This window comes from Ornithodoros turicata, chromosome 5, assembly GCF_037126465.1.
Source record: "Ornithodoros turicata isolate Travis chromosome 5, ASM3712646v1, whole genome shotgun sequence".
NCBI classification, from domain to species: Eukaryota; Metazoa; Arthropoda; class Arachnida; order Ixodida; family Argasidae; genus Ornithodoros; species Ornithodoros turicata.
Window position 1 is genome coordinate 46,781,162 of NC_088205.1, and position 18,455 is coordinate 46,799,616.

General features: G+C 44.3%; 1 protein-coding gene and 1 long non-coding RNA gene across 3 annotated transcripts in view; both read left to right on the forward strand.

The window, feature by feature from the left end:
* Positions 1-18,455, forward strand: part of LOC135395983 (uncharacterized) — a 105,740-nt gene that overhangs the window by 40,405 nt on the left and 46,880 nt on the right. For both annotated transcript variants that reach the window (XM_064627060.1, XM_064627061.1), the window contains exon 2: positions 17,180-17,273. In XM_064627060.1, coding sequence (XP_064483130.1) covers positions 17,180-17,273 — 94 coding nt within the window. The remainder of the gene's footprint in view (positions 1-17,179; positions 17,274-18,455) is intronic.
* On the forward strand, positions 8,719-10,200 carry LOC135395982 (uncharacterized). Its single transcript, XR_010423230.1, has 3 exons — positions 8,719-8,925; positions 9,003-9,226; positions 9,673-10,200. It is a non-coding gene; the product is annotated as an uncharacterized LOC135395982 (long non-coding RNA).

The window sequence follows — 18,455 nt, forward strand, 5'->3', positions numbered from 1 at the left end:
GAATAATTTTGTTCAAGAAGGATTTCCTCATAGCCCCAAGGGTTGCTGTAATCGCGCTCGGGAACGAGACCACATTTTTTCAAGTGTTATTATTAAGGTTGACCGGTACGTCCTTTATGAGTTATGAACTGTATTATTGTAATCACATATGATACCAAGCGTTGCAGGTTGTTTGTTTCCGCATCTGTTTGCTTAACCGTTGAACGCATGCAGTTTTTTCTTGCCTAACTTGTTAAAAAAAACTAAATGCCGGAACTTTGTCAACTTGCCAGCATTGTACTAGCAGTACCGGAAACGCAAGTGAGCGTTGAAAGGGCATTTTCCAGTCTAAAGTTGATCCTATCCTCACAAAGAGTAAACCTGTCTGAAGACACTCTCGAGGACATAATGATGGTCCAGAGTAGCCTCTAGTATATGGAGGGCGATGAATGGGCTTCCCTATGGCGGCCTGTTCTGACGTCTATTGTGTTATTTCTGTGCATTACAAAAATACGTTTTCTTGCACATATATGATGCGTCGTACTCTTCTATGGCTACACTTCTCCTCAAAGTAAAGAGGAAACATTTCAAGACGTTGTCGCCAATATATACTTGCAGTTGCAGTCCTGCTATGCTTTTCGAACAAAGTTTCCTGCAACAGATAAATATGTTCATTTTGACCCGTTTGCACTTTGTAGCTAATTTCCATCCACGCTGCCTGCAGATACATCGTAAAGAAAACCGAAAAAAATACCGGTTCAACTGTTTGGTTACCTGTAACCGCAAATATTAAGATGGTGATTTTCGTAGCCGTGACTAATACCGATTTCAGAGTTGTGACACTCAACTTTAATCGCAACCGAACCGATATTCGTTTCGGTTTCAGTCCCTGCATTTGAAGACCCTTGGCGCTGTGAAGCAACGACTACGAAAATCGCCCGTCAGAAAAAAGAACAGAGACATCTGCAAGGACATCTCAGAAAGTTAAAGTGATGTTGAGACATCTGAGCAATATGAGTGTAATGTGTCTGCTCTGAGTGGAGGTTTCGTAATGCCCCCCAGAAATGCAATTCGTATCAAGATCGGTGCCGACTCGATACACGCTGCTTTCTAGTTCCCTCAACAAGAAAAGTATGCAGCGCTTGGCCCATAATCAACGAAGCATATATCGAAAAAGCGCGCAAGCTGAAGGATAAAGCAGGAGTCTGGGCTACTCAGGGCATCCATGATGGAAAGAACAAGGAATATACTGAGGTTTCATTGAAATATTCCACAGTCGACAGATTTCCATATTCACGTGCGTGGTCACAGCTGGCACAGAAACGTACAGTTTTGCTGTGGTGAGCGAATACTTGTGCCACATTGAAGAGTTGTTGGTGAGAATGTTGCGGTTGCCGCTAATATGATGTACTTGTCAGATGGCGCGGCCAACCATCTTAAAAATCGGTATACGCTTTATGAACTCTCCAAGTCTACTTTTGCAAGTGCGACTGTTTGCAAGTGCAACTGTGACTGCAAGTGTTACTGTTTACAGGAACAGGCAATGGCAAAAGTGCTTGCGATGGCATCGGTGGAATAAAATATAAAAAAAAATTAAAAAAAAAATAACCAAGCACCATGCCACAACACATAACCTGCGTTTACCTGAGCAAGATGCATTCATACGATCGCAAGATATGATAAGGTACTTGTCACAGCGCCTGAAGCGCGTCCATTTACTCCATCTACGCGCTGAATTCGTAGCTTCTTTTCGAATTCAAAAGAAAACAGAATGAATAAATATACTGCATCAACCTGGTATACAAGCTTCGCATGTGCGGCAAAGCAAGACATCGGAAAGTGAAGCTCGAGAATCTTTCATAGCCCGAAAAGTAGACAGCCAATACAGAATAGTGACGTTTTCGCTGAAATTGAGTGAAATAATTTATCACGGTCATTTCCATTTTCGCAGCCTTGTAAATAGATGTACATAAGCTACCGCTTTTGCTGACAGAAATTTGTTTTATTTCTTGTATGATATTGACGGACTGCCGCCTTCCCCCAGTACCGCCATCCCCGTTTCGACACGCGCGCACAGCAGTTCCGCGTTTTAACGCGCCAGCGTGCATCTTTTGTAGCAGTTTTTTCTTTCTTTCTTTTTTTACGGCGGAGGAAACATCTAACTTCAGGCCAGGCCCTGGCAAAACATAAATGAAATCCAAAGGGGCCTTGTCGGCCTTAATGGACTCGCAAAATCCTTGTTTTGGAAGTATATACCCAAATGTCTGCTTGTTTCAGCAGCTATCTATCGAAGGCACACGCATGATAGATATATGAAGTGGAAGACCGTTAAAATGTGAGTAAATTGATGCCAAGTACAACAATGGGACAACTCCTGGTCATGAAATCACGCGTTGAGTTCAGAACAAAACTGCGCGCTAAATCATTTTCGCAATTTTTTTTAATGTCACAGAGCGTTTCACCTGCGCGCCAAAATGTAATGCCTGCTGGCTTGGCTGTATGCTAAAGTATAAAAATATTGGCAGAAATATCTTTTGAAACCAACTCAGGAGACATGCGCGTGCGGAAACGGCAAAAGTTAAACACTGAAATTTACAGCCGGCTTTTCTCGATTCTTTTCTGCAAAAACTATTCGGTGAAAATCGATTATTTTACTGCTGCTCATCTTCATATACAATGAGCTTCTAAGTATAAAATTATGTCTATCCAGGCACGGGCCTACCTGATCTGACGTGAAATCGGCACGCTTTTAGGCCCATTTCATACTTACGATTTTCTCGGCCTTGTTTTTAACGGAGCAAAAACGGGTCCATTGGTTGGCGGAGCTCGATTGCCTTCAGGTTATACTTTTGAAGCGAACGGTGGACAAATACGGTAGTGTGAAACCTGCCTCAACTGTACCGTTTTATTTCTACGTATCGCAATATCACGGCGACATTCCATGGTGACACTTAAGCTGTCTGGTTGGCGCGCTACCTCATGCTGAACTTCGCATACGTCCCCAGATGCATTGACTGTGTAACCGTGGACCTGCATGGTAATGGGGATAGGCATAATCTTCTGTATACTGTGAACCCGATCGCGTAGATCCCGGAATCTGTGCTTAAACTGGTGAGGGCAGAGCTGGAGAAAGAAATAGAATGGGCGTATTATAGTCATTACTCCTATATACGAGGGGTGTTCAAGTCAAACCGGAACTTTCTGTCTCCTGAGTGTACAAATGGCTCGCGCCACTTCTTTTTCGTTATTTTCATACGCGACAGGCCTCCGCTTCAAAGTTTGTGCAAAACAGAAGGCACGTGCTGGACAAGGGCCAACAACGAGGTGAGCGCGCATATCGCACAGCGAATTGTCATGAAGTTTCTCGTGAATGAAGGCGTAAAGTCATCTGAAATTCACAAAAGACTTCAGGTTCAGTATGGCCGCGATACACTTAGCCGCAGCAAAGCGTTTGAGTCGTGCAGACGGTTCTGAGACGGCCGTACATCAGTGCAGGACGATCCCGGCCGGTGCGGCTCAGAGCCCAGTGTCAGAGTTCCTGAGAACATCCAACTTGTGGAGCGCCTGATCCTCAAGGACCGACGGATAACATGTCTCGAACTGGCTCGAAAGACGACCTTTCTGTGGGAACGTTGAACACTATCATTCGTGAACACCTCCAGTTTCGGAAAGTTACTGCCCGTTGGGTCTCGAGGCAGCTCTCCGTGCTTGACCGGCAGAGAAGACTGGAAATCTCCCAAGAGCTAAGTTACCGTTTCGACACTGAACGACAGCCGTTCCTTGATCGGATCATCACGTGCGATGAAACGAGGGTGCACCATTTCACTCCTGAGTCTAAACGCGCATCAAAACAGTCGAAGCATCCGGGCTCGCCAGCTCCCAAGAAGTTCCGAAGCACCCTGTCTGCGGGTAAAGTCATGCCACGGTTTTCTGGGACAAGGCTGGCTTTGTTCATGTTGATTTTCTGCCCAGTGGTACCACCATCAATAGTGCATATTACGGTCAGGTTCTCAGGGATGTGCATAAGCCGCTGAAGCAAAAGCGGCCGGGCCTCATCACCAAAGGAGTCCTCCTCCTACAGGACAATGCACGCCCGCATACCGCGCATCTCACGACACGCACCTTACAGGAACTTGGCTGGGAGTTGCTGCCACATCCCCCTTACAGTCCAGACCTCGCCCTCAGCGATTTCCATCTCTTCGGGCCACTGAAGGCGCTCCTTGGGTGCCGCCACTTCAGCTGCGACGACGAGGTCAAGATCATGGCTGCTACGCGCCGGTAAGGATTTCTACGCTGCTGGCATCCAAGCCCTCGTGAAACGCTGGGACAAGTGCATTAGTGCAGCTGGAGATTACGTTGAAAAATAAAACTAATTTCTCGCCTGTAAGTTCATTTTACTTTTGCGAAAAATGAAAAGTCCCGGTTTGACTTGAACACCCCTCGTAGATACATGTTCCACTGTATTTTACTACGTGAGCAGTTCGGAAAACAAATTTCTCAACCCATAAAGGGAAAACGAACAGCGGGCCCTTAGTGACGCACACAGAGCCGCAACATCTATGTAAACGGTTTCATTCATCTCTAGTCTTTTTCACATTTGTCACTAAGCTATGTCTGGCGATCCCTCAAGTATACAAAGTATTAAAATGTGTAATCTTTTTTAACAAATCTGTTCATTTTACAACAGGCGTGAGATGCGAAAACATGCAAGCATTCCGAGCGTTACACCAGAGTCGCGACAAAGTTTCGTGATTTTTTCTTTTCTAATAATTTCTACAATTTCAGTAACGGTACAAGCGATTTCTGAAAGGGAACAAAAAAAGAAAAACGTTCGCAGCTCTCGTCTTTCGTGGAGGCGCTGAACTGTTTTCAGAGCTGCTTCCGCCTGCCACACTTTCCGCTCCAAGCCAAGCGAACTAAACGTGTCCACAACGTACTCCCAAGGGAGCTAAGGAAGGGACTCTGGTTGCGAGCTTGCACGCGCCGGTTGTTCTGCCATCGGCCCAGCGGCAGACTCACGCTCACTCCTTTCGAGCGGTGGGATTTGCATTGGCAAGCGATTTCTTCCCTCAGTACTTCTACCGTCTTGCTCCGCCGCACAAAAATTATAGCCGTTCGTACAAGTAGTAAATCAACTATACGGAACACAACGATATAAGCTACAATCACATGCCGACCAACACATTATACTTCCGCCGCGAAATAGCAATCGTCCTTCCCTGTGATCTCCTAGTTGTCGGAGACGAGAATGGAGCATGTCAGCAGTCACCGCATAATAGCCCTTTCAGTGAAAGTTGCCGAACAATGAAAGTGTGCATACCGCGAAACCAGTTCTTGTTGCAACGCTATGAGCTTTCATGGGAAAAGGGCTCTCTGGTTTTATAGTTTTATTTTTTTCTGACATATGCGCTTGCTCGCGTTCTGAAAGCCTACTCGTACAGAAATGTCGGATGGGTTGATGTGTTCGGAACTGGTCACTTGCAAATGAAGCCCAGAAGAACGACTTCTTTCACCATATTGAAGATGATTCAGGGATAATTTTAATGTATCAAAACTATTATCAAACGTTTTACATTACCCACTGCCCCACCATTTGCACCACCAACGATGATCTCAACTCGTTATATAAAGGTCGAGAAGAATGAAGCTACCTTGCTACGTATCATGAGAAGAGTACTTGGTATACGTGGTACATGGAGTTCATTCTCATAACTTGTAACTTAGTCACTTTTTTACGCGTACTGTAAAGCAGCAGGCATACAATTTTATACTGCTGGCTCATTTGACAGCCTGGGTGCTCAGTATACAAACGCCACAAATTTCGTTCAAATCCACCTCGTAGTTTATTAGAAAATTCAGATTTAATATTACAGGCAACCCTGTGTCTAAGACCCGACCCGAATTCCGCAGTTTCCCCTTGTAGGGCGGCGAACATAAACATGCCAATAACAATGGGAGTGTACAGCGGCATCTACCGCTGCCATCACCAAGACGGCTTGCCTGACGTGGTGCATTTTTGCGTGGGTGACTCTCATGGTGTTTCTGCTGACAGTTTGTTACTCATTTCCACGATATACCAATGTTCTTGCATTTTGAGATAATATATGACAGGCAACTATCGCGTTTGAACAAACTTTTCAAAGAAAGTTCATGAAGCCGGCTACTTAGCCCATGACTTAGCCGATGCAAGGTTGGGGACATGTAACACTGTTGCTCGACGAATAGGCGATTGTTTCCCACAAGGCGTCGCCCCTCGTCTTTTCACCGCAATTTCAGTCGTGATTAAAAAATGTTTAGAGTTTTCTGTCGCACATAAAATTTGCAGTGTGGATTTCTTTCGGAATAAGCTTTCAAATGCCGCTGCCAATATTAACAGCTTGACTGCTGCTTTACAGTACCTTTAACCTGTAACGAGTTTCCTTTATCGCATAACTTCCTCATTTCTCGGAGGTAGTACAGTTGAACACTCGTGAATCTGTTAGCTCGTGTACCGTTAGTCGCTCCCATGCTGGCATTGCCTAGAGGGGTCGTCGGAAGTCCATCGCCGTAAGGGGGCGAGCTCAAGTTCGATGCACCGACATACTACGGGCTTTCTGTGTACAGAAATACGGTGTAATACTACGATACTTCGTAGCCGCAGTGCAAAATGACTTCAAGTACTTGTTAAAGAGCGTCATCTTACCTATTCGGCATGACTATTCGGTAAATGTCTAGGCCTTGTCTTTGTGAATACCCGAAGAAGACATATTTAATAATACGCGTTCTTTTTTTTTGCTTTAGCCCGCGTTGTTTGTGCTGCTTTTAAGGATGTTAGATATATTTAGGTTGTGATATGTGTTTTCTCTAGGAGGAGAAATCACGGTATCAGTGAATATGTTTCTCGGAAACAACAGATTTTCCTTCTTCCAAAAGAACGCTACTTGCAGAGTTCATACAGGTGAACGCGCAATCCCTGTAAATATGAGCCCGTGGGAATACTAGGGACCCTGCCCTATCTACGTGCATAAGAGGAGGGCAAGGCACGTTCAACCTGCATGAGATCATCGGAGGCAGTTTCCCCAACCGCCCGACGCCCTGCGTACAACGGGTCTATACAGTGACTGCGACGGAAATGCATTACTGACCATTGGTGTGAAAGGAATGGCGCGTGTTGCGGTAGTGCTTAAACGTACATGCACTTCGTAATTTCGATGAAGGTCTGCTGAAAGGGTGATAGTGTTTGAAAACCGAACTGTCTGGTCACACTACTGTGTCCTAGCAAAGAGAGATGGATAATCACGAAAACAGAAGGCGCGTCGCACTTCCCATCGTGCAGGTAGCTCGTTGTGTGCACGTAATGGTAGTTTAACTGGAGTTATGTAAATATGGAATAGAAATTTGTTTTAAATTATAAGAAATATATGGAAAACCGTGGCGACATAATAATCCCCCAAGAATGGCACCAGTCTATCACGGCACAAAGCAGTTCCAAGGGAATCCCTCAACTTGAATGGTTCTTCTTTTATTGCTCCGTTCGGCTCCGAAAAAGAGGTGACGGCAACAGTCCGTTAAGATTGACAAAAATAAGAGGTCTTCCCGATTTCGGCTCAAGTTTAGTGTAGATCCTGTCGAGGAGCACTTGGTAGTTATCCCATCAAGGTCAAAGTAGAATGCTGTGTTGCACGAGTGGCATTTACATTTTGTATCTTGCACAGTCTGTAACGTCGCCGCACAATCATCATGATGCAATTCAAGTGATCAGAAGAGTTAACTTTCTACCATTTCGAGCTTCGTACCTAATTACACTTGGTGCATAAATTCCATCCGTTAATGTACTACAGTGCTCATGAAAGGGTCGAAGTGCAGACCAGACTCTGGGAGTATAGAGCTACATCCGATGAATAGATCTGATGTTGGACGTCTCCGTTTGAGCATATAGGGCGAGTAGATGCCAGATGTCAGACATAAATTTAGCTGACGTAGTCATAAATTTACCTGCACTTGATCTATACTATCATCATTGGTCTTTTCTATATCACAAAATGCTTGGGCCATCCTATTATCCCTTTTTTATGCTGGGATATGCCGAAATCTCAAGAAACCTCAGGATTTCTCCGAACTGTCAGACGCCCTCCTAGTCCGATCAAGAATCGAATGAGATTCGGACTGGCTTCTCATGCTATATTTCTGCACCGCCAACGCGCTTTGTACGAGAGGGCGTTTAATGTCAGACGAATGCGGACCATTGACGTTACGCCACAAAAGTACTAAAGCATAATGGGGTACAGCGTGACAGAGGCGACGGCAGGTATTATTTTTTTCTCCGGTGAGGACCTCCATCGGGGTGTACGTGGGAAAAAGACTGACCAATGTCAACATGAATGACGCATGTTCGCATAGCGATCGCTAGATCGCTTCGGCGAATTCGCTTGAGCCGACCTTAAAGGGACTCTGACCAGAAGTTCGACAAATATTTCGTTTGCATCTATTACGAAGGTATAATATGCCTCCAAGCCACACGCGAAATATTTTGGCTGTGCGCGGAGGCAAAGTTTGCCAAACGGGGAGCTGAAAACCGGCTTCGCTTTTCCCCCTCAACTCGCGCAATCGGGGCCGAAATCTAGCCTCTTTGCAGTGGACATCCGCCAATTTCCGTGTGCGTTACGAAAGCACGAGGGCCACGTTTCATTGGGCGCCCGGACCGGAAGTTCTGTTGTTAGTGAGTTTGTGAAAGCGCCGGCACCCGTCCGGAAAGCGATCTTCAATATGGACGTCGAAGGACGAAATGCGTAGACTTCGAGCCCAGAACTTCTTTCTGACCTTTCTGCGATCGAGAAGAAAATTCTGCGTGCTGAACAGCTCGGTAGGCTTTCGAAACGTCGCCGATGCCGCGAATGCGAGACGAAGTTAGAGCTCTACGAACATCAGTCACAGATGAAGCAAACAGCATGAGTCGCCTGTCTTCAGGTAAGCGATGAGCTTTTTAACGCACACTGTGATCGAACATGTAAACGTTCTCTGAAATTTCGTGTTCTGATATCTAGTGCGCACTTGCTGTTCATGGTGCCGGTGTGGCTGGTGTGTCATAATGCCGAAGGAGATCGAATGCTTGTGCTGCAAGGAGCTTGAAAACACTGCCGAATGACTGCAGTATGAGTGCATTAGAACCCACAAAGATTTCCAACTTCTATTCTTCAATATGACTGTCCTGAAGGTCGCATAGTGAACTCCGTGGGCAGCGCGAACCTATGAGCGACGATATTCACAAGTAAGTCACATGTGTCCTTGTCGAACGATGTTAAAATTTGGGCGCCCAAAACTGGTTTGGTCCTGCAATAAAGTCGTTAAAAACTCCAGAACACGGCGCAGCACATAAAAAGGCTATACAGTACACAACTCTGAACTGGAGAAAACCAATATAGGCAATTTTGTAATTGTCAGTGTGCTGTGTCCTGAGTCACGTTTTTATGTATTGCCCTGTGCATAAGGTTTTAGCGTAGGTTTTTAGCGATATCGAGTGTTCTTGATTGTCGATTCAGTGAAAAGTAAAACAATGTTGGGTTCTAAAAGAATGCAGCACGTGTAGTAATGTACAAAGTGTGGGCAGGTAAAGTGCAGTTGCTCTCAGGTACATGTAGAAATGACATTGCACACACACTGTACTGTAACCGGTTACCTATTTGCCTAAACTATATTTTATGTACGTCTGTGTAGACAATGCAGATACACTGCGTACCGCCAGTTTGCAAGGTGAGTATGGCACAAGCTTGGGAAAAACAAGATCATGGTCATCCCAGCCTGTGCAGTGAAGAGGGTCTGGCAAGCCTTTCCCACAGAAAATGCCACAGGCTTCAAGTACCCAAGATCCTAACTGGGGGTACCTCTTCGCGCAGCTCGTCTACCATTAATAATTCAGATAAATAATTCAGCATCTGTATTTAGGATGATCTATAGCTCTCAGGATGATGCATGGTTCATGAGTTCAATATCTTGTGTTGAAACACAACACTAGTCCTTTTTAATGAGTCTTGTGGAACGATAGATGAGCACTCCTTTCGTGACATTGTGTTTCATTGCTACAGTGAACAATTTCTTGAGCAAGACTGATGAACAAACGAAAAATAGAGTCTTGTCTTCCAAATATGTATGTTCCTTGTAACTTCCGTATTTGTTAAGTGACCCATGTTGATGTCCCCCCTCATGTAATGCCTGCGATGGCCTTTGAGATATATTCATAAATAAATAAATATCAAAACCGGAAAAAGATGTAACACGTATCCTCTCTTTGTGTGAATGATACACACATTCTCAGAAGATTTGTACATAGTCACACTTTGCCTCATTTTGCATAAAGCCTAGTTCCACCTCTTACATCATCTCCACATCTTCAATCTCCAAAGCAGTACAAGGCTAAAGTAATCAGCTACTACATAAAAAGAAGGAGGGGAGGAAAACAAACACTGGCACATCTAAAGGTCGAAGAAACCCTGGTGCTTTCACGGGACTACTCACGGCTCAGTGCTGGATCAGATCCCGATGGAAAACAGCTTTTCTGAGCCTCAGTGATAGATTCCCATGATTGCACTGACTGTAGGGCACAACTCATTGGCTTGGTGGCAAGTGGGCTTGCGTCTGATAGTACGATTTGGAATAAAGGGAGCAAGGAACATCTCTCTACGGTCTTAAGAAGGATATCAACATTACCTGTCAAGGTACAGCATTTCATGTTGCTTTCAGTAAGTACAACACTCCTCATAGCAGTTACCATTCGTGTTGGGAAAGCATGCTGAAGTTAGCTCAGGCAGTGCATCCAGAACTGTGAATCAGGTTCATAGAGAGCACCTGGTGAGAGGGACAGCAACAGTGTCCAGTAAAGACTCTCCAGGAATTTTGTGCAGGTTTGGGGAACACAGCTTTTAATAGTGTTGATGGAAAGCAGGGTGTGTGAAACACTGACTTCTGGTAGATGAATTCGTGTTATTTATAACCAGGTACCCATGTTCTAGTAATCTAGAAAAAGCATTGGCTCTCTTGGAGGAAATTGCTAATGAATCTGACTGTCTTATGTGGAAACAGGTTGTAACTGCCTTTCTATCCACCCTTCTTAGTTGCCCTAGCAAAAGCAAATATGTAATGCTGTACACCATATCTAATGCTAGCACACTAATTGCTTTGAGTGTTCTCAGGCTTCTGAAATGGAGCTACCTCGTACATACGCTGTGCCATGTCGGCAAGAACATAAATCAGACTGCTTTTGCTTTTTAAATTGGCCCTTCAGTGCTTCATGTGACTGCAAGAATGGCACCCCCAAAAGAATAGGCAATGAGAATTATTTCTGCAATGTATTGAGCTTTGTGAAACAACAACTTTATTTGAAAATATAGTCCAAAACCCGGGTGACAACCTCATAATGTAGCGTCCTTTACTGCAAACACCGCTCAACACAACGAATAAAAACAGAGCGTAAACGTTTTGTCGCCTGTCCAGGTGGCATCATCAGTACAACAGAGGCCAAAGATGAGCACACCAGCCGATCTAAGAGGGAATCTTACACATCCGATAGCGGGCCACGGTATGTATTACAGGCTGAAGCATCACGCCTGATAAAGCAGGATTCTAAGAACTTTCTAGGGCCCCATCACTAGTCATGAGCAAAGGTTACTGCACCATCAAAATATATGTCCCTTAGGACAGCAATGGTAGACTGATTCGGTCCTGTTTAGTTAAGCTAAGCATTAGTAGCCCTGGCAACTGGCTGCTTTAGTCTTGTCCCGTGTCTTTTGTCTATCTCGCCAGTGTAGGTTGCATCACATTCTATGCACTCAACTTGATATGCACAGTCAAAATGCCTGATGGGCACAGTGCCCTCCAAATAGCGTGTGAAATACGTTGGATGAAAGGAATGCGGACCACCGATTTGACTCCTTTGTTGTTGTCTTTGATTGTTCTCTGTTGTAGGGATGATGCCACCTGGATAGGCAATGAAACATTTACTCTCTTTATTCTTAATTGTTGTGTTAAGCCGGTGTTCTGAGTAAAGGATTTTACATTATGAACTTTGTTTGAATGATAATTAGTGGCGAGCTTCATACCCTGGGCCACTACTCTAACAATTGCTTGTGGTAGTGTGGCGAAATGGAATAACGAGCCTTGTAGACAATTTACTTGGCAATATATTTATTTATCTCTCATAGGTTGAAGAACCCAGTGTGGTGTTACATAACGGAGGGGCACGTAATCAATACAAGACCGATCACCAAAAGGCCTTCCTTTGACTAGATTAAAATGTGAAGCGATTGTCACATAACAAATGCTGCATGGTGGCGATATGATAGGTTCTCCTCACGAGTTGTCGCCACAGTTACGGTTAGTTGAGAAACTGCATATCCAGGTAGCAGGATCAAATTTTAATTAGGCTACTTTGGCCAACACGCGAGTATAGAGCACAGTGTCAAAAGCCCTTACAAAATAAAAAAATACCTCATCTACGTGGACCCAGAAATCAGGACAGTTTGAAATGCTGTGAACGAATTGCACTACGTTAGTTTTGCCTGAATACCCTTTTCTAAAGCCATGCTGGAATTTAAAAAAAGAAATCGACAGACTCAACTTGGTTGACAACGTGGTAGTACGTGATGTGCTCCATTAGTTTACAGGGCACCCTAAAAAGTGGAGCTGGTTAATAGATAGAAGGAGCATAGTTGTCACCTCTTCTGAAGACAGGAATTAGCTTGAGACCTATGTCCTTGACTCGCACACATACTAAGAACCTTTGACACAGATTAACGTATCTTCGTTCCAGCTCTTTCACTTTCAGATGTTCATCTCTGTTGAGTGGCCTCTCATTCTTGTAATACAGATTGGAATTCAAATGCAGGTGCATAAGGGATGCTCTGAAAGAAAAGTGTTTTGTTTTAGTCCTCTTAATGTTTCCGAAAACTAAAACAAACTTCACGGTGACTATTCCTCTGAAATGAGCAATTCCAGGATGACAGCAAAAAATATATCTCGCCATGTCATTATATCCACCTGGCACTTCAATTGAATAATGGCAGTTGAAGATGATGATGATTCAATTTAATGGAGCATAAGCAACTCGGGCTATAGTGCGCCAAAACCATGGTAAAACTGTGACGTGTTAAATATCAGACGATTATACTAAAATAATATACGTTGTTGGTTGGTAAATTGAGATATAGACAAAAACATGATATGATAAAAATAAGCAATTGAAGAAAAGGCAATTGTTGGCTTTGTGTGACTGATGTCGAGTTTGCCACACTACGTGTTGAATAATAATGTACGCTGATACGCTGTAGTATATAAAGTACAATCATACACACGCTCAATATGTGGTGGATATGTGAAACCAATATACACATACTTACATTTCAAACTTTCTTGAAAAAGGCAGTCGAAGTCTGTCGGATTTGCCAGACTCTATACAAAGCCAGTAAGCACAGTGTGGAATGACTGATTCATCTTTCGAAGGCAGAGGTGCAGTCAGCTACCACGACGCTTCGTCATCTCAATGCTTCGGAGCGGCATAGCCTAGTAAGAAGCCATCAGAAGGATCTCATAAAGATAACTTGGTTGAAAAAGTGGAGGGTTCTGTGGGATATGTAAGAAAGCATACGCGTGACACAACAGCTACGAGAATGATCGACTGCACCTGCATGGTTTTCAGTACGTAGACTTGGAACTGAAAAATAAATGTGCTAACCTTGTTTATACTACTTTTCCGTCAGGACCACACGAGAGCACATTTGGTTTCTTTAGTTGAATGTATCATCAGGTCCCCATGCTCCTTTGAGATGCAGCAGACAGAATTTCGCTGAGGCGAGTGACTGCCGTTGCGGTTCGTCGCTTCGCAGCAGATCAAGAACAGTACACCGCAACGATAGGTGAAACGTTCAGAATATGGTGACCAACTCCAACACCAACCCAATGACCCAATAAAAGAGGACGAACCGGGAGTCACACAAGTTCGCAAGCTCGGCATACGGCATCCATTACAGCTGACCGGATACGGAAGCATATATCGAACGCCGTGTACAGATTGAAAAGAAAATCGTAGAAACTGTTGCAGGTGATAAATGCAGGGTATATTTTTCTTTTCAAGGCTCTGTAACACAAACATATTAACGTAGAAATGCCATTTCATGAAGGAAATTGACAGATATTGCGTGACCACGTGACGCGTTTGAGCCAATTGTGGGTGTTGCGAGTGGCCCCCGTGTTGACGTCATCTTGATGGTGGGCCGGGGTGGATATTCTATATAAACGTATGTTTTCTCGGTTTGACGCTAGGCGTGCTGCACTCGGATGAAGTCGAATGTTTAAAATTCGAGTTTAGAGAAACCGTGGGGTTTTAATGCGTGAATTTTCGCATGGAGAGTCCTTGTTGGGTGCTTTATCGACTACAAGTACGAAAGAGCTCCCACAGTTTCTGGTCAGAGTCCCTTTAAAGAACTGACGCTACGCATACGTGGTCAACCACATTTCGGGGTCCGGCGAAGCCCCCAGAGGGCTTAATCGGTTGCACGCGTTACGAGCTAACGAGGGGCGGGGCACTGGTCGAGAAGAGCACGTGATAAAACACGTGCACGGCGCTCTTCGCGCGATACGTGAAGGGCGTGGCATACGTCACGCGCAACGTGTCACGTGCCCATCTTTTTGAATTTCCCGCCACTCGTTAGCTCGTAACGACCGTAACGACGATGAAGCGATTAAGCCCCCCAAGGGGCTTAATCCTTCAAGTGTGTAGTACAATACACCCGGAAGTCAATTGCGGTTGTCTTCCCAGTTAGCTATTTATCACCACAATGTCAGTTATAAAGAACAGCAGTGCACACGGATCAACTTTTAGCATGATATGTGGCAAGAGCAGCTAGAGATACGTGTTGGATGCTCTATAGTTTTTTTAAGCGCTTCGCTAATAAGAGGTCTCCCACCCACTTCTCGCCATCCTCCCTGGGGCGTTTCAGGAAGTATTTGAATATTACTACACGACCGACACAAACGCCTTACCTTGAGCTTCCTCAAGTTTTTCGAATTTTCCTCTGTACGCGCGAGGAAACATGGGTCCTGTGATGCAATTATTGTAATTACGTAAGCACGTGCCTCGTGAACACTTCCCAAAATATAATTCACAAATAGTTCCGGAACTTCTTATCACCGTTATCTAGCGCTTGCGCTTATACTGAGTGTGTGAGTGGCTGTTCCGCTCACTTGCCGTCTCTGTTATGGTATTCGTTATTCCCGCTCTCTATCCTGCCACACCAATGTGTGTCGTTACCGCATGTACGCGCGAGACACGTAGGCAGGAAGTCATTTGAGGAGCCTACGCTCAAAGTTTTCATTATGTCAGTAAGGAAACGGTGATAAGAAATGACAAATGACTTGTTGTGAGTTCACTACGAAGCGCAGAGAAACTTGTAACGCTGTGCCGAATGTTGAAGGAAGAAAACAGCATCCTTCAAATTCAAGCGTATACTCGGCATCGCTCTCTCCACGCGTCTGACCGTGCTCTTGGGTTATTGAGAAGAAGAACACAAATGGGGAAGTAACGCAATATAATGCACTTGCAAGTCCGTATTCACAGTTTGGAGTCAGCTTAAGTCTTGTATCATGTGGTGAATTCAGTTGGTCGTTTTCGTGCAGCGCAGTCTAGTGTGCCGGTGTGGGTTCGGTGCGAGAAACGAACGGAATGACCAATATAACGCGGCACGCGTTTCACTGAAGCGATCAATGCAACATGTCCACTCGTACCAGTGTAAGCTGTTCCGCACTGCAAAGACCAGTGGAATTCACCATTATCATTTAGCGACGGTTCGTGCGGCAACTTTCTACGACTTTCGTTGCATTCTTGATAACACTAAAGAAAAGCTTGAGATAGCGATCTTGACAACGTCACAAGCAGCGACTTCAGAAATACATTGCGAATTTCGGAGAAACGTATATATATATATATATATATATATATTTTTTTTTTGATTCCGTGTTAGCGCCACGAAGCAACTGTGGCTATGAGCGGCGTACAGATGTGGACAGATGGAGAGAGGACAGCAGGACGAAGTGGGGGACGGGGGGTTAGTATGCGTCCTGGGTCCAACGAGCGGGACGCCTTAACCCGCTCGGCCATGCCGCTGGTGGAGAAACATATAGGATGATTGAAAGGGTCTATAGAGTTATGTGGCACAAACCGCGAGCGGTTCGCAGACTCGTCAGACATTCAGTTGGAATAAAATTTCTGGTGCACCGCCGTTTAGAGACTATACACGAATGAATAACGAAATATATTATATATTATAAAATACATAAAATATTTATTAATATATTTACATTCGTTAAGGGCCACGTTCATGGGGGCCTTACGTATGGGGCCGATCAATGGTGAAAGCATGCCCTATTTACGCAATTCAGTCCATTACTCCACTCCACTATGGGGGAGCACGGTAGCAATGAGGGAAAATCTCCGACACACTGTGCTTCCAGCATTTTATTTCGGAGTTTTCCGAGTCACGATAAACAACCCCAGGTGGTCGAAATTATGAGCAGTCTTACCCCCTGGCACGTGCAGCAGGTAGCCACACAATTGTGGCCAGACTCACCTGACGATTAGATCTACTCCCAATTATTAATAAATTCGTATGAAGGGCTCGCAGTCGTTCAAAAGCTTTCCCTCTAATACATGGATATCCCCCCCCCCCTCGTTCACAAGCATGGACACAAAAGTGGTAACATTCGTGCACACTGCGCTTGCACACGCGCAGCAGCATCTTTTCGTCAAAAAAAAAGTGAAATGGATAAATAATTGGAGTGAGATTTGCTAGGTCCCTTGACCAGTAGAACACGATGCAGTTGGAAGCAAGTGTTATCAAACCGGACAAAACTAAGCTGAATCGTTGGTTCGACGTGTGGAGCACTGAGTTCTTTCTTTGCTTCCTAAACTATTATTACACTGGCGATTCTGTTGAGTGCTGCAGGATCACCCAACACGTGCTCAGCGTTACTGTACAGATCATTGCATGACTATACGAATGGGAATACGAATCTGCTCATGTCGCAGCGGTGCCGAAAGGGTGCTTCATTCGTCCATAATGCAATGGGGCCCTACCAGAATCATTTCCGGTAGCCCCATTGCTTTCGCGATGAGCTAAACTAAGATGGTTATCTGCGTCACATACGTCTCAACATGTATTTATTCTCTTTATTCCAGTTAATCCATGTCTTGGAATTCTTCGCCTTCTGGTATCTGCTGGCAGCTTTTTTCATCATCAACACAGAGGTGCCCAAGTCGGACGACCAGTTCTGTGAGCGTTTATGCCTTGATACTAAATATAGCGATAATGTAATTGCAATTTAATGTGCTCCGTATGACGGAAACCCTAGACGTGAACGGCAGTGCGAATTAGCTGTAATTCTCCTTTTAATGCGTAGGTTGTACGTCCTGTGGACTGGAAGTTTATAGTAGGAATTTCCAGAACATAACAAACGGGAGTTATTATGTGATAATATGTTTACATAAAGTTAATGATTTGTAAAATTAATCGTAGGCAATTCGAAATTTGCCTGTTTCTCCGAAAACGGGCGGTACATGCCGCACTCGATATTTGTCACGGCGTTCAAAGTATTATGTGGTTCCTTCCTCCGTCTTGAACGTACACGCGTTTGTTTCAGCAGGGCTTTGCGATGAAGAGTTGTACACTTACAAAACCTTGACTCAGTGTAATCCTGTAATCAGTGTAATCAGTGTAATGATGTTGAAAAGTATACAGCGTGTTTCTTTTTAGCTGCAACAAATTTTCATAAAAAGGGGGAGTTGCCTTAAGACGCTTTCACTTTTGTCACTAGATCACTCGAGGGGCTGCTACTAGGGAACCGTATTTTTTCTTAATTAGGGGACTAATTAACAGATAAACAAATTCTTACCACTTTTTAATTATGGACTTTAGGGAGCACATTGCGATTGCGATATTAAAAAATGACTAAATATGTCTTATATGTCGATTGACTATATTGACTATTGAATATCTCGATTGGCTAAAATATATTTGTTAGTCCCATGATTGAGAAGAAATAAGGTTTCCCAGTAGCAGCCCCGTCGAGTAATCCAATAACAAAAGTAAAAGCGTCCTAAGGCGACTCCCCTTTTTATGAAAACTTGTTGTAGATAAAAATAAACACCCTGTATATAAAAAGTGTAAGCATCATAGTTGGTAGTATATCGAAAGGTTTTCATTTTCTGATTCGTTCGGTCTAAGCTGGGATCATCTTTCTTTGCTTAAAGGGACTCTAAAGGGGTTGTTATTTGTGGGTCTCGGCAACGGGAAGCAGGTACTGTATATTCTGTACTCAATGTTCATTATTTGGAATACACTCGCAATGCAACGCAGGAAGGATAAGAAGTGCGGGCTACTTCGCGATGCGTGCTGATTGTGAGGTGAGTGTAATGCGTTTCACGTGAAAATGACGAATGGATACGCCGTAAGGTC